A 22122-nucleotide genomic window follows, 5' to 3' on the forward strand; every position below is an offset into this window, starting at 1 on the left:
TATGCTTCACTGGATTTGAATCTGTATTTTTCTTTTATTTTTTTTTAACAGAAAATAACATGCATATTCCAAATAAAGGGGTATGAATTTGTGGACAACCTGATGTGCCACTACCAACACATATGCCATTAAACAATTACCTGATATTTCAAGAGAAAGGGAAACAAACAATTCAAACAACTGCTAGATGCGGTACTCAATTGCTCTGCATTGCTTTGTAGAAGGTGCAGGGATGTAGTCTGGTGTTTATATGTATGGAAAGTCTTGATACAAAATTCTCACAAAGTAATGAAATAATAAATTAACCACCTATTTAATTTATAAAAAAGAAATTACGGTTATGGGGACAACGTTATGTGAAAGAGGACATGCAAGATGTTATTTTAAAAAAAAACTATAATAAAAGGGTAAAACCAGAGACTTTATCTGTTTGTTATGTTATCTTTGTCTTTATTAAACACTGTTTATGGTGTGTTGAACAGGTAAGTTGACAGAGAGTAGCAAAGTATGATACTGATAACCCCTCCCCCCACCATATACACACACACACATTCTAGCCCATTTGCACCAGACTTGTGTTTTGGGGTGGCATTTTTGCGTGCTTCCTCTTGAAATACCAGGTTGATTGTAAAGGGCATACAGATCGATATCCAGTTAGTAAAGGCCCAACTGGCTCATGGTCATCTTGCTATAGGGATATCAACTCATATGCCTGGTGTGTTGACCTGATATTGTTTGGGGAGAGAGGCTTTTTAAATAAAGTATGTTTAACAAAAAAAAAAAAGTCTGCAAATATCTGTTATTAGTTAGAAAACCCACTATGCTTTGTTTACTCATATCTAATTAAAGCTGTAAACCAGGGTAATCTGATCTGGCTGATAAGCATTCTTCATCCTGCCTTTAAATCAAGTCAAGATCAACATCAGGTAAAGATTTTGAACACAAAACATTTTGCAATTTTGTATATAGGCATCAAAACGATTATTACTATGATAGTATTTATAATTTCTCACTGAGCTTAGTGTTAGGGGATAGGTAAAGGTCAGAGATTTGGTTTAAGAGTTAAGCTTACGGTTAGGCTCATGTCAGCTGTCAGTAAGTAGTGGTTGATTTGGATGTAAGGAATTTATTTGATAATTTTCATAAATATGTGCAAAAAAACCCATACAATAAGTTACTGGTGCACTTTGCAGGGGAACTTGTCCTTTAGTTTAGTGAATGAGGTGAAGCTTTGCTGACTTTCATCACCCAACCATGTGCAAATGTGTTTTTTTTAGTTAATTTTCCTTGCGCAATACTGGACTTTGTTAAGTGAATTTCACAACATTCACTAAGCTATGGGGAAACTTTTCCCACAAAGTGCAAATTCCCTTGCAATGTGAACTGACTATTTGCCTTTAGTAAATCAACTGTTACCTTAGGAGTTTATGTCAAATCTTCATAAGACATATGTATATAGTTTTATTTCTTGTTTTAAATAGGTGGGGGTAGCTTGTAGGGAAATAACGTCTTTGTTGTGTTTATCACTGTGGAGGGGAGTGGCAGGCCCAATGACTTGCAAATAGGGCTGGTAATCAGGTTTTTCCTGAGCCAAGACCCTTTGATCTAATAACAAGTAGACTGGCCAATCGTAGAGGGGGGTGTGGAGTTGTAAAGAGGGTCTTGGAAACCCTCCAATCTCCATTAGGCCTTGGGAGGCAACCAATGGGAGATGTGCCATGCATCCCTATGGACACCATGGGTATATTGATGACTGGAAAAAGCAGCTCTGCCTTTTTTACCAGGATGGGGACCTCATGTGATGATTAATGGGTAACTATACAATAAAATCTTTCCCCCACTTAAATGTATGTCTGTTTGTCTGTTAGATACCAATGTCTGGGTATTTGGCATGTTTAAATCTTTTCTTTGTATGTTGTAGTTAAATAGATTGTTGGTTCATTGTATTTAAGTCTTGATACTATATACCAATAAATTCTGTTATTGTGTTGAGCTCAAAAATCTCATGAATGAATCCTTAGAATATTATACCTGTAAGTGTGAATGCTTATATAGCGGTTCATAACTTAAAATAGTAATTCAGGTAACACAACCCCCATAAATCCTGCACCCAAAACAAACACTAATTTTCAAAATAAACTAACATACCAGTATATTTAAACATTTCCACTTTACACATGTTTGATAAATATTTGATCAATAAATTTGACACTATAAGAATGTGCATTAAATTCATCCGTGCTGTAAAAATATTAATTACCTCTCTTATTTCCCTGTGTACAGATCTTTGCATTATCCCTGTTGCCCAATACTTAAAATTAATATTTTTTAGGTAAAGTGTAGCAAGTATGTAGGACCTTGTATAGCAGGCAGCAAAAGGTGTCTGCTCTTAATTTAATTGTGCTACCCATCACTCCAATATGCTATTAGAGACCTCTCAATGCTCAGAGTAAATGCAAATTGCTCTCAAATACAGAGAAATTTTTAACATGTATCCCATATGTACAAAGTTTGAATTGTAAATATAATGGCTGTAGAGTGCAGTAAAGGTAAGAGCAGGTGCTCTTTTAACAGCCAACATTAAGCATGAAAACAGTACTCAATAACTTAAAGTTAATGTCAAACATTTATATGGTGTGGATTAGGAAATACCTGCATGGCTTTCTGAAATCCTCTCACATAGAATCATAAAACATATAAGGTGATGATGATGTTTATCATGCATTCCTAAAGTAAACAGTTACTGCAAAAGGCAAGTGTGCATACAATGACATGTATGGCCTTGTTTCTTAAAAAGTAACTAAATATAAGTAAGCAATTAATAAAGATTACTGAAGAGCCCTCAGTAAATAATTTGGCAGTTGGAATAGATATTCTTTGCTCAAAATCGAATTGCTGTTTGTCACATAAAAATACTAATATTCTCAAAATAATTAGCACAAAGGATGCCAGATTAAATAGAAAATAACACATTTTTACTCTGGCTTTTGCACAAATGGTAAAGTAAGATGAACATATGGAGTCCAGACTTTGAGGTATAATACTTCAGTCTTTGATCACAAGACAAGAGAGTACAGTCACAATGAAGCATGTGGCCAGGATGACAGCATAAAAGATACACACACAGCTGCCTAGTAAGTGGTGTGTCTGCCTCTAGCACACAGAAGGACGATTAGGTATTCTTGAAATGACACTCAGATAGTAAGGTAACAGCATTTCTCAGCACAGAAATAATTAGTTTCATTTACTCACTACATCTACTTGTCAGCTTCTATTCATTTTCCTTTGTGAACTATTGTGTCTGTGCATAGCTCATTTTAAACAATACAAAATTAAAAATAGGGGGAAAGCAATATAATATCCTGTACCCAGAATGGAAATGCAAACTCATTATAGGTGATAAAAAACCTGTCCTGGGCCATGCTTTTTTTTTTAAATATGCAGCCGATTGTTAAACCAGAGCAAGAGTGTCTATGAGATTTATTCACTGAATAATGCCTAATGATGCTATATTTGTTTAAAGGTAAAAAATGTAAGGCAGCAAACCATTAAATATATGCTGTGTTCATGTGTTTCTTTTTGCATCAAATATGTTACATATTTCTGAGCCTTCTTGCTAAATCCCCACAAACAGCATCAGAAGATTACAGGGAAAGTTGTGCCTTACTTCACCATAAATTCCATGTTGCATTACATATATGTTTAAAATTGACAGATCTATAATTAAAATACAGATACAAAATAGCTAAACTTAATTCAGCTATATATTTATATAAAAAAAGATTAAAATATATCTTACATGGAACTTGTATAAGTACCTACATCTAGTTTGATATCAGCTGGAACAGGAAGGGTCAGGAGCAATTAATGCTTTAATGCTGAGCACAGTGCTGTTTGTTCAGCATTCTGAAAGTGCTTACAGGAGGAGAAAGTGCAGATTACAAAATCTCTAATTTATGATTCTCCAAATGTTTCTGTCTGGATGTTTTCATGCAAATCTATCTTATGTGTTGAATATTACACAGTCATGGAATCCAGATGATCGTGACTCATACATTTTAACTAGAAGCAGTAGTTTCAAACTAGCAGTTGATGGTGTTCTTGAAGTTTGTATGGACCCAATAGAAACTATACATATATATACTATACAGTTCTCTCACTTTCCCTTACATCTTTTCAGCTACTTATGTCACAAATGAAAGTAATATTATACCTTTCTTTTTTTAACTTTGTTTTGTTATGGGGGCCAGACTTACTTAAAAACTTTTTTTATTCTTTAAATGTTTTTATTTCCTTGTTCTTTAGTGGTACCCTCCCCCCTCTCCCATAACAGTGCCTCCCATAGCAGTGCCTCCATCAGTAAGCTAGTTGCTGTGTAGGCACCCGTGCATGTACACTGATGGCCATGCCAGCACCCAGCTGTGTGCATCTATAGAAACACACAGTGTGTGGCCAGCCACGCTCCCACCTTTACAGTCAAAGTTTGACTGATGGCAGAAGCAGCCTATGGCTCTCCTGCCCTCAGTACTCTGCCTACAACCTGGAAGTTCAGAGGACCCTGAGTATCTTTCCAGTCGAGGAGTAGGATACAAGCACCCACAGGCAAGTGTTTTTTTTTTTTTAGAAAAGTACTGGGTGGTTTTTTACCTTAATGCAGACAATGCATTAAGGTAAAAAACACCAAGCCCATACTGAACAAAAGTATTTCACTTAATTTGACTTATGAGTATTTTCAAGTAGTTTGATTTTCAACTATAGTAGCATAGATTATTTTTCTCTATTTTCAGTAAGATAGATTTATATTAATGTATGAAAGAACATCATTCGTAAATAAAGAATCAGTCAAATTCTTCTGGCCATTTTTAACTTGCCCTTGAAACATAGAAGACAGAAACTGATTAGTTGCTTCAGGGAAACAAAGCATTTCGGGTATCAATGATACCCTGTGCTCATGTTAAAAATTAGGAACAGATGGTATTGTGTTAAATAAAATGTATATGTAGAGAAACCAGGATCTTATTAAGTCAAGCTCCAACTCATTCTTTTGTGCTGACCTGGCCACAGATCCTTCAGCACACAAAGCCATTTACTAGATTTACATAACTCTGAAACTCTCATTTTGGGAACAAATTTGCTTTTGTGTCATTGTTATTAATTTGCACCCATTTCATATTACTTAGTATGTTAAATGCACCTAAACAACTACAGCCTCTTAGTGCAAATTGCAATGCATTTGAACAGCTAGTATCTTAATGTCTTTTCACTTACCAAAGCACTTGCTCAGATTGGTCTGTTTGTCTATGAAGACTTTAGCAGAGATGACATTTCCAAATGGCATGAACATCTGGAGAATGTCCTGGTCACCAAACTCTTGCGGTAGATGGTAAATGAAGAGATTTGCACCTTCTGGACCTTTAGATGAAAAGTAAAGATAACTTCACTTCAGTATACTTATAAAGTGGTAGCCCTCACTGTTAATAAGCAAATTGAGTGGCCTATATTGTTCTGAAATTATTATTATTTACTACTTTGGCCACACAAAATGATAGAAATGTGAAATCTAGTTCATATGGATAACAGTAAGCTATTGATCATGAAGTTGTGACTCTTACCCTCAAAACAACCTTTCGGAATAATGGAGGTTTTCTTCTATTTATGGTTTACAGTAAAAAATAAATTGTTGCTGAGGCCTTTATTATAAAGCCCCAACTGATTGAAACGTTTAGTGTCAATCAGCTAAATACAATCCAGTTATATCAAAACATACAGGGTGTAAAGACTTACAGTTCATTTTCTTTGTTTTCAATCTTTTTATTAAATTTCAAATAAACAAAACAGAACATACATAATGGAAATCAATCATAGATTGTCCATCTAAAACAAAACATATATTCAAATGAATCAAACTAACAAAAGAAACTACAAAAATAAAAACACACTATCTCTAATTAGACACTTCCTATCAAACAATATAGTTTATCTCCTTTCATTATAGGTAAAAGTGCACTGCGCTAATAACAATCTAAATATTTTGTGAATACCTTAATACTTCATACATTTAAAATATATAAACAACTTTGAGCATAATACAATATAATATAAAATCAATATGTGCAGTCCTTGTTAAATAACATACATTGTGTGACAATAATTTGTGCAATCCTCTTAGTAGGATGCCTTTATTAACTTTGAAGACACACGAAGTGTTTTGTTTTTTTATTTTGAAAGGACATTGCACTTTACTAAGAGGATTGCACAAATTGATGTTGCAGAATCTATGTTATTTAACAAGGACTGCACATATCGATTTTATATGATATTGTATTATGCACAAAGTTGTTTCTATTTTTTACATTTATGAAGTATTAAGGTATTCACAAAATAATTAGCTTGTTATTAGTGCAGTGCACTTTTACCTGTATAGAATTGTGACTATAGTGTGGAGCATTTCTGTTTATATCTCCTTTCATTGTTAAGCCCTTTCCACAATCACACCCCCTATACCACATCCACCCCCCCCCCTCATAAAGCACTGCCACCCAAAAAAAAAAATCTTCCCCTTCCTCCTCTCCTATATATTCCTGGGACAGTCCATTTCCTTATGGCTTCAACACAGATCTAATAGGATACATCAAAGTCGAAAGACATGTAGTTTTTAATCCACGGTGCTCAAATTTCCTTAGATTTTGGTATTGTATCATTTAGTCTTGCAGATAGTTTCTCATTTGTCATAAACCAGGAAACTTTCTGTTTAACCTACGGTACTTTTGCAATAGTGGATTTGCAGGATCTTGTCACTACTAATTTTGCTGCCGTAAATATATATGTTACCAATGTAAATTAAACAAGCGTACATCCTCCTGGCTTCAGACTTAATAGGGCTTCCCAGGGGTTTCTCCTTATACTCTTTCCTATAACCGTATTTATCAATTGACAGACCCCAGCATAGAACCAATTGATCTTGGGACAGCTCCACCAAACCTCTTGCAATAACTTGTAATTTGCATAAATAGTCAAAGAATTAATTGAACAATGTGCAATCGTGTCCCTGATCTGGACCCATTCTTGTCGTCTAAACCCAAGTTCATTTTATTTAGAAAACAGTCACAGCCTGAGTAGAAAAGCCTCTCCACTGCCATCAGGCTACAGAGAAGGACTCTTGTCTCTGAATGGAAGCAGTGTTCTCTGTGCAAAGGTCTGACACACCACCTGCTAAGTCAGACCTAGAGCTTTCCACTTAGCAGAAAGTATGGGTTTTGCTAATTAAAGAGCCATATGTGTGTTGAACTGCATTGTTAGCTGATTTAAAGCAGACTGGCTAAATTTATCAAACATGTGCAAGTCACTATTTTCATGCTATCTCAATCTGGGAATTTGGAGCACGGTTGATCGAATGACTGGGCATCATCTCTTCTCTCTGCTTCAAGCTCTAATTGTAGTAAACAAGTGAAACTGTGTGCAGTGGCCTGAGGTCTACCTAAAATGTGGGTCTTTAGGAATTAAGGAAAAAATATGCATTACATGCACTCTTACCCATGTCTTGTCTCTTAAAAAACACATGTACATAAAAATACATGTTGATCCAGCCAGACATGTGTTGAGCTCACAATGCTGGATCTACTACAATGAAATTGAAAGCAATGTTATTTGCCCTTTGTGAGTTCTCCCCTGCTGGACTGTAGAAAGGGACAGGGGAGGTGTTCTGCAGTCCAGCAGTTTGAGTGCAATAGAGGCAGTGTTGTCAGCTTACTACAAGAAGTTAGGAGCTAACTGGAATTCTGGCAAGACCAACATGTCTCTTTTCTATAGTTGCAGTGTTTTTAAAGATACAAATATGAGGAAATGTATATGTATTGCAGAGATTTACGGAGACATAAACTTTAGGAATATAGGTTAATGCAAGTGAATATAACTTGTTATATTGCATTTATTTGCCTCAACGATCGAATCATTTCTGATTTTCATTTTGCTGACATCTAAAATCAATCAACTGTTATGAAAATCACTTTTCTCAAGTAGTCAGTCTCTAAATCAATTCAGTATTGTGAAGACAAAAAACAGCCCCTATCAAATTAAACAGATTATTAGTACATTTATGGCCATTTCCTGGTGCAAAATCAGTTGAGATAACCACATGGTTACCAAAATTCCACAGCCAATACAATAACCAAAAATTTTATTTACAGAATGAAAACTTTAGTTGCTGCTTTCACTAGTGAAAGCTGGTGTTGAAGCCATAGGATTAGATGATATAGATTCCAGGATATTAAAGCAGCTTATTGGTTTCCTTTCAGTACAACTACCAGAACTGTGCAAGCAGTCACTATTGACAGATATAATTCCAGATGACTGGCGACTTGCAAATTTAGCCTCTCCACACAGAAGTGGAAGTATGGCATAATCACAAAACTACAGATCAGTGAGTCACATGTTAAGTGTAGAGATCTAAATAAAGTCAGTATTGAAATCATCTGAATATATTATCTAGCAAACTATATTAGTATTAATTGTGAAGGCAAATATGTCTTCATATAAGGAAAATATGTTTTAGCCCATATGTCTGCAGATAAAAAATAGAATACCAATGATTTATGTATATTATATAAAAATGGTGTCCATGTTAAGTAGGTGCTTGAAAGTTGTTGCTTCAGAAGGTAAATATTTATTTGTCATACAGCAATAAACGTAATTTTGTTCCAGGATCAAACTAGCGCCCAGCGCAAGATCATCTGGAATACCCCAATAGACATGGACCACCATTTCTGCACAGAGACAGATATATTCTCCGCAATCTCCAAGATTAGGTTGCTTGATACTTAATGAGCTTCTTGCAACCTCACACATGTGAGAATATAATCTAGAATAACTTTGATTTTCTTTAAACTTAAGACTTTTTGGAATACACTAATACACTTTAATTTTGCCTTGATCCACAGGCTGTCACATTGACAACCCATGAATAACAAATACAATTGTCACTGACATCAAGAAGCACATAAATTAAATACAAAATTGAACCTCGTCTTATAGGTTCTTTAAGATTGCTCCTAAACATATGACTCTGATGAAGCATAATAGCATAACTGTGATGTGATGGAGTGTGTGCCCACATCCAAGCGCAGAATAAATGGGATCCAGGCTATGGGAACTCCTTGGTGTGGTTGGGCTCCCACATACAGGATGATTTAGGCTGATTGAGGATGATTTATAGGAGTTCAGAATCTTCACACAATAAATTATGTGATTATGTAAATATTCACTTCAATTATCCAATCATGTGAAAAGCAAACTCATGTTTCCTTATTTAATCTGCAAACGTTTGGATAAATAGCAAGTACATATTTACCCAGTTTACTGTGTGAAGATTTTTGAATCCTTTAGTAAATCAGCCCAACTGTTACTGTGCTTGCGGGGATTCTAGTAATCTTCATAATCATGCCATTGTACAGGAATGGCATTCAGTGGTCAATGATGTAAGGACACTAGTTTCACCATGGTCAGTATAATAATATAATTGAGCTATAGCCCAAAATTAGGACATTGTTGTACTCATGGCATTAGAGTGAAAAGTCTGGGCTCTATTCACAAATGGGTGAAGAGTTTGGAGAAGTCAGGAGAAGTGAACAATCTAGGACAACATAGCTGAACTCGAAAGTGAGCTGAATTGGAGAATTTCTTTTTTGGCCTAGATTGTTCACTTCTCCTGCCTTTTCCAAACTCTTCACCCTTTAGTGAATAGACCCCTCTGTTTTTATGTTACTCCTATTTCTAATGCGACGTATACTCATCATATATCATCTCATATATACATAAACTGACTTGCATAGAATCTCACAGATACTGTAACTAGAATGCCAGACATCTGAGCCCTGTATGACTATAATAAAAAGTGCTTATTTATCTGAAGAAACGTGCTCGGTATAAAGCTCTAGTAATTGCTTTTTGCTATGAAAGTGTCTGAAGATTTAGAAATTCGGTTTGAAGGACTTTTCCTGAATTAGCAGCATTCTTAAATCTTGCAAAACATTTAATAAACTGATGTAATAGCAGAAATAAAGCAGCATTTTGGATGCTGCCTTTACATTTTAGAATACTGCCGTAGAAGGATAGGTTGATATGTGCTAAGAAACCAGGGAATTAATAACTCTTTCAGTCTCTAATGTGTTAATAGTTGTCATATCACTAATTTAAAAATGACAGTAATGGTGAAAACACCGTAGGAAACTTTTATCTCAAGTAATCTCACCAGGGATGATACTACGGAATAAGGTCCCCATTCCAAATGTGATCTTATATAATGTGTTGCCTCTTACACATTAGAGTTTGAAAAATTGTGCTGCTCCAGACAAGATTGAAGCGTAGGTAATGTCATTTTCAAGTTGGCCTATTCCACTGAATGGACTGCACTGTGACTCCAAATGTACAATAAGTTCTTATTACACAACAAGGACCTATAAATATGACAGTGTCATCTTTCTTGGGAGATGTGGATTGAAAATAAATCTAATGAAAATTCAGTCATCTTTGAAGCCATCAATCAAATATCTCCCTATGCAGCATTCTTTTAAGCCACACTTTGGATAAAGCCATTTACAAAACTACATTCTTTAGAAAGTCTTACCTTCTTTCTGACTGCCTGCAGCACTCTGCTGCTGTAGCAAACTCTGACTGTAAAGTGTTGGCAGTGCCGCAGCGGCATACTGCTGAATTCCTGAGTAAGCCTGGGTGAGGGCATCCATTGTACCGGCTGTACCGTTCGTCAGGCCTGTTGCGCCAAGTCCTCCATTCAGAGCAGCCATACCTGAGAGCATTTGAGCAACTTTACAAAAAACCCAACAATAGAGAAAAGAAATTGCACTTGTTCATTAGTGCTTTCTAAAAATATTGACCAATACCATTTACACCAAAAATTACTGTACTGCATGCAATAGTAACGATGACCACACCAATAAGTAGGAACCAATACAAAAGGACTTTAAAACAATGGTGGGTGCAAATAATTAAATGCATGCATGTATCTACAAATCAGGTGGTTCAACTTGACTACATTTGACATTTTTATCATAAACAGAACCATGCAATAATAACAATATTATACAGAACAAAAACTAAGACGTTAAAGTATATGAATGATAAAAACATATAAACATCATATATATATATTTTAAACTATGATGTGGTTAATTTTTTCATCTCTACCTAGCTAAAATTTTATATGTTAAAACAAACACACATCTCCATTATTTAATTTTTTGCTCTGTTTTAAGACAAAGTGGGTGAGGGTTAGAACCCCAGTCAGGCTTTTGTTGCTGTGCTCACCCCCAGCTGTCTGCCCTGGTGACACAACAGGAAGTGAAGAGAAATCTTCCCTGGTGCCCCAGAGGCAGTGGAACCTCACAGAGTCTCTAACCCTTACCTATTGTGAATGGTATTCTAAGGGTAATCAAAATTATTTGATCACTTTCTGTATTCTCACTGGAGATATGTCACTAAAAAACAATATTATAGATAGTTGGAAATCATGAAGTGCAGCTTTTGATAGTAGCATTTAACTATTAAATGACATCTGAAAAGAACTCCAGTATATAACATTAAGGGTCTACTACAGCTAAAATATTGAATTTTGATAAGCGTTTGGTGTTAATACCTGTACTAATAGTAGTTAGTGTCTAATTATTATTTTCAGTTCATAGGCTTTTATTTCTATTTTTCATCTTTACATACAGGCCAAGCTGTCCAGCCAATGTGACAGTGGGGGAAAACTACCATACTGGCATAGGGGGTAACAATGGTCAGCTTTTATTCATACGGTTTAAATTAGGGATGCACCGATACCAAGTACCGTACTTGGTACAAGTACAAGTACAGATACTTTTTGAGCTTCAAGAGTAGACTAGAGAAAAATTCTAAAGTTAGGAGGCAGCTGTCATTTGTAAGGAGCACACGGAGCTCCTGGGATTTGTACATCTCTGTTTTAATGTATGATTTTGTTTTTATAAATATAAATAAAGGGATGCACCGATACCAGTTTTGCAAGTACTGATACTTGCCCAAGTACTTACAAGTACAAGTACTGATAAATTTTTGTTTATTGTCATGTAACAGTTTTCCTAAAACAATATCGACTAATGATTTCAAGTCAGTGATGGAGCGCCAGAGCCCGGTCCCAGCTGCAATCGCTGCAACCCCGGTAGTTCTCATGAAAATACCAAGTATAGGCACTGGTACTCGAAAAGTATCGGTGCATCCCTAGTTTAAATCTTTAGCTGGAGTTTAGCTTCAATTTTTTTGTCACTTACTTCCATCTAAAACTACATGTTCATCTAAGGGTTACCATAGAAGTTACAATCTGGGCATACAATCTTTGCACCATCAACTTTAGATTTACCAAATCTATGTAATATAAAGACCTACCCAATAAATCCTATCAATTTGTATCCAATAATGCAGGCCCTTGCATTACATAGTTGTTGGCAGATCTAAAGGACAATCAGATTGTAACGTTTAGTGTGCTTTAGACTAACCTGTCCACTGGGTGATAACTCTGCACTGATTTCACCAAAAACTGAAATGCAGTATTACCCTATTATAGGTAGTGGAAGATCAAAAATGTCCAGTCTATATGGACATTTGAAATACAGGATTTGCAATGCATAGTTTTGGTTTTTAACACACTTCATTATTCTATTTTTATTTTATTACACACTTCATTGTAATAATAATTATAGTATAAAAAAATCAATGGAAAATGCCATCCACAACAGCACTAAATACTCACTGTTTACGGTACCTGCTAGTGCATTAATATTGTTCAATCCCACTGTGGCTCCAGCCAATCCCTGTAGAGTGCCGAGAGAGGTCAAAGAATTCATGGCAGCTCCAGCAGAGGTATTTGCAGCTGATGCAGCCACTAGAATTAAAAACCAAAATTGTTTCAGTTAATAAGAATCTGCAAATAATTAAAAAGACAAACATACAGGTCGCTAAGTTTAGGAATCCTTAGCATAGCACATTTAAACCGTTGCCCATAGCATCAAATATCTTGTTTTCTTGTACAAACATAAAAGGGGTAATCAGAGGTAATAATGTATTGGAATGCACACAAAACAGCTCAGTGTTTGCTTTACTCTGCTTTTTTTGTAGAAGTTTTTCAAATTACCATTTTCTCTGTGTTGTACATCACTTTTGTATATAAGAAGCTCCCAGATGGACTGTTAATGTTATAAAGGCAATAAGTGAACATTATTTCTTGCATGGTTTGAACTTAAATGTGAACGTAAGCAACTTAAAACTTTCTTCCACTGGTATCCCCTCACCTCCTGTTCCGGTGACTCCTCTAATTTTTGGGGGATTTAGCATTTCTTTCTATTTCAGTGACAGTGGTCACCAGGACAAATAGTGGGGGGAATCTAAAGATTAGTGTAGCTTCCCTCCTCACCTTGTTAACTGTGAACATCTGCCATATACTGTATGCTATCAACAAGAACAGACCCGCAGGCTGAGTCAGATCTTCAAGCACCTTCTCTCCATAATTACACCCCATAAACTCCCCCTCACAGCGTTGCTATACAAAATAACATTGGAGCACAAAAATTGTATGCCTCATGTACACCTTTCTGCTTAGTTAGATCACTATGCACAACAGGAGAGGCTAACACTGCATTAGCAAAACATTCTCTGCATGATTTCATGTAATAAGTTCAAATTTCTTTGCTGTGTTGCAGACAAATTCCCTGTAGTAGGTATCCTTGGTTTCAAGACAAAAGCTGTTCAGCATTAAAAAAAGGAAAGATCCGTAATGTATTATTTTCAGCTTTACAGCCTTGAATGTGTTAACCCGGCAACTGGCAGAAGTACTAATCTAGGGCAAGATTCATTGTACAAAACACATTGTACAAGGAATCAAACCCGCAAAACATTTGAACAAACTGAAATGAGAATGTGTGAAAGAGAGGTGCTAGCACAGCAGAAAAATGTAATATCATAATAAAGCATGGCTCCCTTCTGACAACTTGAAACCAGAGGTACCGTTCACAGAGAATATGAAGCTAGAGCCAGGCACTTGTTTCATCTTCCAGTTCTTATCATTGTCTTGCCCTTCAAGCACCATAAAAGGCAGACTTTAATAGAGCTACCTGTATTCAGAAAGCAGATTTTCCCTTGCTCCTTGGTCCTCTTATAGCATCGTACCAACTTTTTTTTTACATTTCTAACTGTCAACCTCAATTTTAAAAAAGGACAGACTTTATTCAGCTTTCTACCCTTTATTTCATGTTATGGTGGAAAAGTATTAAAGAAGAACTCTGGACAAATAAAATTTTAACCCTTGAAGTAGGGCTACCCCCCGCAATGCAAGGATTAAGTGTTCATTTTGTCTAGGAAGCTCAGATAACAGAAATATACTCACCCAAACTGCAATCCCGCTTGACTCCTAGACCAGTGGTGGTATGTCCCTCAGCATCCTCACGTCCTATACATTGTATGGGGCGTGATGACTCACAGGACCTTAGAGCACTCGAGCAGAGGAAGAGACAGACCGCAGAGACAGTCTAGGAGCCAGCCGGGATCGCAGTTCAGGTGAGTATAACTTTGTTATTTTAGCTCCCTAGACAAAATGTGCACTTAACCCTTGCAGTGCGGAGATAGCCCAACTGCAAGGGTTAAGATTTTGTTTTCCCAGAGTTCTTCTTTTATGTATTGGATTGTTTACAATAATCTGTATATAAATACCCATCACTCAATTCTTATAAATTAGTTTTTGAACCAGAATAAAATGGCTTTGAACTATTAAGTTATTATGCATATAGATGGACAATGGCTTATTACAGTGATTCTTTACTTTATTTCAGAAAAAGGCATTTAATAATGTTCTGCAGTGGGATTCTTGATCTCAGACCCCCGGGTGTGGCTTTTTAGTATAACACTGCTAAACACACACTCACTTTCCTGTTTTCGAAAGCAGGTACTTTTTTATATTTCTCCAGAAACAAAAAAAACAAGACCCTTACAGGGTTATTCACAAAAGGGTGAAGGGTTTGGGGAAGGCAGAAGAAGTGAACAATCTAGGACAAAAACATATTTAGGAAAATGCACAAATATACTGTAAATATCGGAGGAAGAAAAATAACTGCCCTATGCCACTAATAAATACATTGCAAATAAAACAAATACTTGTATCATTCCACAGTATTTCTTGTTTTTGTATAGTGAAAATGGTCATACTATAGCAATTTAGTCAAACAAAAAAATGGAAATAACACTTAAAGCAGAACTCGAACCAATAATATGATAAAAATGAATAGCCCAATGAAAGATGAAATAACTAAACAAGCGTTTGCTGCAATATTCACCTTCATTACAGAGATTTCACCTGCATTACTTTTTTTCTGCCACTAATTGTCCTCAGACTAATAGGTAGCATCATTGAACCCACATCCTCTGAGCCCAATTTGTCCTGAACCCACCCCAGCCTATAAATGAACAGTAAAAGGAGAAGCTGCACAGTGATGAGCTCATCTCTTTCTCACTCTGCATTCTGCTTTCCTCCTATCAGAATGTTTCTTGTCAGCACAGGAACTGACTGGCTCCTTGTGCTGCTGCTTTCTCTCACACTTCAGCCCTGTTGTACAGGTACTGCAAGAGGCTGATAACGGGTCAAATTTAGGTACTTACTGCTTGCATTTAAAAATACATTTAATGGTGTATTAAGGACTACAGAGCTGTATTCATTAATTTCTTTTATATCTGCCTAGAGTTCTGCTTTAAAGTGTCGCTATCCAGTTGTGCTGCTGAAAGTACTTTATAGATTTTCAGCAATGCTATACTGAATGATGCCACCAGGGACCATTTATAGAATTGAAATTCTGCTAACTTGCTAAGAAATTCACTCTACAACCACACTCTGGAGCACAGGTACACTGTGAATAATCACTCTTTGTCATCACATGGCTGATAATTTGTTATTTCCAAGTCATTAAGTGGTCTATTCAAGAAGCATCTAGTCGTAGCTTTGGCCGATACTTTGGCTAGCTTCGGCCCCAGGACCCCTTCGGTTCAGTAGAACCGAAGGGCTGCTGTATGGGCTATTCACTATAGCCCGTAGAGCTCCCGAACTTGACCGAGCGGCTCAGTCGAGCTGAACGCATATGCCTTGGCTCGGCTGAGCCGCGCTGAAAGCTGAAGCTTGCCGAGCGGCCGGCCGACAGCCTGCTTCTGACAGCTGGGCGCAGCCAGCCATGATTTTACGGCTGGCTCCGGCCACTTGCAGAGAGATCAGCGTCCCTGGTTACCAGCTAACTAGGGACACTGATCTCCAGACAGCAAACTCTCCCTGGCGCTCCGGGAGTCTCCCGATCCCGGCTGCCAAGGAGAGAAATTTTTTTTTTTGGGCATAGGAATGCATTGCTAGATTCCTATTGGCTATTTCAATTTGCAATAGCCAATAGCAAACTAGCATTGCACCCACCCTCTGCTGCAGTTCCCCATCAGGTCCACTACTGATTGACAGCAGCAGAGGGCGGGTACAATGCTAGTTTGCTTTTGGCTATTGCAAATTGAAATATCAATGCATTCCTATGGCCATAAATGTATTTATTTTTTTTCTATTCTGACACGGCTCCGTGTCAAAGCAGTGTTTCTCTCCAGGAGCGCCCGGGAGAGTTAGGCTTTTTTTTTTGACGGCAGCAGAACCATCGGCCAATAGAAAACTGTTGGGCGGAGCTAGCTGTCATTGCTAGCTCCGCACAATCGTTTTCTATTTTTATTTTTCTACTTTTTAACTATTTTTCTGTTCTGCTCGGTCCCACAGAGTGACCGAGCAGAACAGCCGAGCTGAATGCCGCTTGGCGGCATTCAGCTATTCACTCACTGCTGTTCGGCATCTATGAGAATAGACCGAACAGCAGCGAGTAGCCTGCTGGAGGTTCGGCTCAGCCGATCCAGATGTTGGATCGGCTGAGTCGAACTCCTTCTGCACCTCGGGTCGGCCAAACATGCTGAGCATGTTCGGCCGACCCGAAGCCACGTGATGTACAGCTGACTTCAGCCGATATACGGCTGAAATCAGCTGTACCAGCCTGAAGTGAATAGCCGAACAGCGTTCGGCTCACTTCACTTCAGGTCGGTCTTTCACTCGGCTGCCTACGGCAGCTTAGTGAATAGACCCCTAAGTGATTTACTACCTAGTCTTTGTCATATATGCTGTGGATTCTCTTTATTAGACTGTATTAGATGATGATCATACGTAAAGGACGTGCCAAGTATATTTGTACCTATGTATCAAATAAATATAGTTTATGAAGTGTTACATTAGGCCATCAAAACTTAACCTGACAGATGTACAAGAACACAAGTGCATGTGAAAGATCAGCAAGTTAATCAGTTTTTTTTTGAAGGCCTACAGCCTTCAAAAAAGGAAATAATGTAGTAAGAGAGAGATTCCTAAAACAAAATAGGAATATTTTCATTCAAATATTTACATTTTTTCCATTTTGTTTTATTGTAATGTCTTTTGTAACTGAAAAACTCTCAATAAAAATCTATTGAATTAAAAAAAAATGTTTCTCCATGCACACTAACGAACCAAGTCCTACCACTACCGAAAGAAAAAAGAATAAAATGATGACACCAGTTATGCAGCCGTATGAGAAAGGATAGAATACTTGGGTGATACAAGAAATGGCTCATAGATTCTAGGAATTTGGACCACTGCATCATTCATTCTCAATTGCAAATATCCTACATATTTCAAAATAAAAAAACTGTAATCCCTACTATGGTATGCTCTCACACCATGCACGATACTGCAAATTGCTTAAGGCTTGTTAGGAGGGGTGGAAATGTGGATTTGGGTATTTTTAAGGTGACCCTTTTATTGAAGACTTCTAAAACTGAACAGAAATGCACATGAACAAAAGATGAAGGATGGCTAACAGACTCCAACTATAGTGGACTAACCACACAGTACTGTAATATCTATAAATTGTGTAACCTAGATCTGCCTGGCTCCTAGGGCTCATGCACATGAGCGTTTTAAAATACTCTCATCTACGCTAGATCTTTCTGCCAGAACCTGTTAAAAAAAATGCATCTTTGGGGGTGTAATTATAATTGTTTATGCAAGTTTACGCATGTGAGGTGTTTAGAGGTGTATGCCCATCAACCAATTCTATAAGGTAAAACATTAATTTATTCTAGCCACTAGAATTAATTTACGTGCTTACATGCATGTTTACATACATTTACATGTACACGCTCCTCTCCAGAGGCAGGTTTGGGGTATTTTGTTTCTATACCCCTGAACGCTGCTATAAAATATGCTAAAATAGAGTTGTGTTTAGTAGCATAAAGGAAACAACAAAAAATATCTCCAAAAGCAATGTTGTTTCTGCTCGTGTACTTGAGGACTTAAAGTGGTAGCTAAATATAGCACAATGTACCCAAAGAAAAACACAACTAACTTTCTAAAATCTTTAGGGACTTGGTTTAAGAAAAAAATTATTTTTGTCACAGTGACACAAATGGCAGGGACATCAATATTATCATTCCCCAAGAATAAGAAGCATGAAATACTGGATAGGAGAAATAAAGAACTAATCTACTGTGAGGCATTCAATAAAGAAAACCCATTTATTCCTATGCTGGCACAGATGTGGTGTTGTCTACTGCTGAGCAACCTACATATGTCAGTATAGTCAAAGAGGCTTCTGGGCTATGTACTACTGAACTGTAATGACAATGCAACAGCGGCTTATCTCTGCATGTCTTTATTTGATATTTATTGTGTTTTCTGTCCCACTGACAGTCTCTGATTGGACAATGGCAGAACTTTTAAATTGCATTTCTTCAGTTGCTCCCAAGATACTAGCTAACACGTAAATAACCATATTGAAATTTGACTACAATGAAATGCTTAGCCTCCTAGCATATTTCAATAAAACCACAGTAGGCCTTGCTTGTGTTCTATATTTTTTCCTTTTTATAAACCATGGCCACTAAGGATTGCAGTATTTATTCATGGTGATTTAACCAATGCCTCTGTTAATAATGCTGGTGCAATAAAAATGTAATGAAATATTTGTTTTTCTAATGTTTTATGTCATGCAGAGCAACATTATAATGTGGCCATTAAATCAATGTTATTTATCACGCACTGTATTACATCAGTAGAAATGTGCCTGCATGCAAATGTGATGCAGGGCTGTAAAATAAATGACCAGACATAATTATTGTCAGCAGCTGTTAGCCTTGCCCACTGAAGAAAATAATATGCAGTTCACAAGTGGTTGTGAGTGGCATAACAACAGTGGTTATATCAGTTATGAAAAAGATAACTGGGGCTTAAATGAATAATCGTGCTTGCCCTGCAACCCAGTGCTATCAATACCTGCCACTTTCCCTGCAAGTTACTGAAACATAGCCAACCATTGGGCTAAGTGGCAGCTCTGCAACTACCTCTGACAGATAAAAATATCAGTGAAGAAGAAAATATATATTTTTTTTAAAATTACCTTTATGTGAAGGAGCCCAGTACTAAGCTTATATCAGAGCCTAACATACTTATTCCAAATGGCAAGGTACATTGATACTAGTATTTGCTAAGTGCCTCACTTATGTGCAGTTACAATGCATATTTAGGACTAAGATATGCACTGCCTGTAATATATAACATTGGGAAACAAAACAGATCATTTTGATACCACTTTTTGTTCATCTGAGATATTAATTGATCCACAATCCTCTGCTGTATGAATTTTAAGAATATAAATCAATCTGAAGAAATAATATATTGCAACCAGCATTCTCCTTCCTTCAATATGTGCATTACATGGATCAGGTGCCCATATCATTAAAGTTATAGTCAACATTTTGAAAAAGAAATACACAGGGGTTGATATTTAGGCCTGCAGAGCATTGTAACTATGAATAGTGCAGCAGGGGCGCAATGCACAGGCTCCTTCAAGACTACTTTCCTAACCCCAGACCCTCAGGTATTGGTCTGGATGAAGTAATCAATGGACTGAAGAATGACCCCTATTTTTGATAAAGGACGTTAAATTGCTGCAAAAGTTGAATCTTTGAATTATAAGACTGTTGCACATGGCTTTCTTGGCTTGATCTAAATACATCAAAATAACTTAAAAAACATGCTGTTGTTTAACATGCCCATTTTCCTGCTGTTAGAAAGCATACAAATGTAGATGCTTTACTTAATACTTAAATTAAAAAAAGTGGCAAATGTTAATAATCCAGTTTTGTCTATAATATATGTATCATATTTGGAAAGATATAGGTAGTGATTGGAAAAACATTTCGGGTTTTATGCGTAAACAGCATCCTTTTAAACACATATGACCTATTAATATGTAAGCAATGAGTGAGAAAGAGATCTAAGCTGGGAAATGATGGTGGGAACAAAGAATGGTAAAGATAAAAAAAGAAGTATGGAAATGTGGGAAGAACATGATGAAACTGCAAGAGAGAGAACTAGCAAATGTATCATTAGAACAAAATAGGTTAATAGGCCTGAGTGCTGTAAAAAGCATTGCCTAAGGGCTTCTCTTTCAGATTCCAAGAGAAAAACATTAACTTATAGCGAGGAAAAATTGAAAAGAACAAAAGCCTTCATATATAAAAGTGCTGGGTCTTTTGACTAACAATTTCAACAGACAGAGACATATTGAAGTATCATAAAGCACGAGTATCATAGTGGAGCTACATTCCTGGACATCAATACAGTATCTGGCACATTTCATTAATGCACTGGAGTTGAGATAACACAAAGGAGAAAGTATATGAACTGTCTGTCATTTCTGCTCACTGGAGGTTCATATGTGCCACAAAATGAACTGGAAATGGTGGATGTAAACACTATCAAATGCTGCAGAAATCCAGTTAATACTATTGATGTAAGATGACTGTTTCATAAATAACTGATTCTGAAATAAAGCAATAGTCATACACACCAAAGCTCATGGAAAAAGTGCTACTGTAGCCACTGCAATTATTAAAATCATTTAATGGGACTTTTACCTTGGAAATGTTCATCTCTGGGCCCTAGCTTTGCGTCCCTACTAGGACCTTCTCTGCATGTCATTTGTTTGCTCTGCATGTGCTTGCTTTAAAGTCGTCTTACAGTCCAAACACATGCTAACTTCCTCTGAACTTGTCCCTAGTGTGCAATAAGGCTCCATTCACACATGAGCGGTTTTCCGCGCATATTCAGCCATACTAATATGCGTGGAACCGCGCTAAAAATAAAAAAATGCATTGCAATGTGCATTGTTCAGACTATTGCAGTGGCCGCGCGGTACGAAACCGTGCGTTCCGCAAAATAGTCCAAGTGCAATTTTATGGACGGATTCCGCACGTTCCGGCTATAGTAACAGCCGCAAACTTGCAGAGTCTAAGCTACCGTTATGTGTCAGTATGGTATGGACATTAGATGGGGAAATCCTTTGAGGGATTGCAATTGCTATGAATACATCCATGCAGTGCTGTACCTAGGGGGGTGCAGGGGAGCCAATTGCACCAGGTGCTGACACCCAGGGGGTGTTTTGCTGTCTTCACTTAAATTATTTTGTGTTGCTCTGTGATGTGGACCCCTGCACTCCCTGCATTATTCACTCCTGACCACTACAGTCTCTGCATAATGCATCCTGACCTCTGCATTCTCTGCATTGTGTGCTCCTGACCCTTGCACTCTCTGTAGTACACACTCCTTACCTCTGCAGTCTGCGTGTTATGCACTCCTGAGCCCTGCACTATAAACACTATGGGGGTTATTCACGAATGAGCCGAAGGATCTAGCCGTAGCTTTGGCTGAACCGTTGCCTCACTTTGGCTGCTGCAGCCCTTCGGTCCAGTCGAACCAAAGGGCTGCTGTACGGGCTATTCACTATAGCCCGTACAGCAGCCGAGCAGCTCAGCCGAGCCGAAGGCATATGCTTCGGCTCGACTGAGCTGAAGTAACAGCTGAAGCATGGAGAAAGGTTGGACGAAGCCGATCTCTACGCAAATGAAAGCTGGGCGAAGCCAGCCTTGATCTCATGTCTGGCTCCGCCCAGTAGTAATGACAGATCTGTTTCTGTATATATATATATATATATATATATAAAGTGCAGC

General features: G+C 37.3%; 1 protein-coding gene across 8 annotated transcripts in view; it reads right to left on the reverse strand.

Moving 5' to 3' along the window:
- The window catches only part of CELF2 (CUGBP, Elav-like family member 2), a 122671-nt gene that overhangs the window by 3539 nt on the left and 97010 nt on the right, over positions 1–22122 (reverse strand). For 3 of the 8 annotated variants that reach the window (XM_018553738.1, XM_018553739.1, XM_018553733.1), the window contains 3 exons: positions 12779–12910; positions 10622–10819; positions 5269–5412 (listed from right to left, as the gene is read on the reverse strand). In XM_018553738.1, the coding sequence (XP_018409240.1) occupies positions 5269–5412; positions 10622–10819; positions 12779–12910 (474 nt within the window). Of the gene's footprint in view, positions 1–5268; positions 5436–7147; positions 7157–10621; positions 10820–12778; positions 12911–22122 lie in introns of all 8 variants that reach the window. The other 5 variants (XM_018553737.1, XM_018553736.1, XM_018553735.1 and 2 more) reach the window with 3 other exon arrangements.

This window comes from Nanorana parkeri, unplaced genomic scaffold (genome assembly GCF_000935625.1).
Source record: "Nanorana parkeri isolate BGI_ZX_2015 unplaced genomic scaffold, ASM93562v1 scaffold128, whole genome shotgun sequence".
Classification (NCBI taxonomy): domain Eukaryota; kingdom Metazoa; phylum Chordata; class Amphibia; order Anura; family Dicroglossidae; genus Nanorana; species Nanorana parkeri.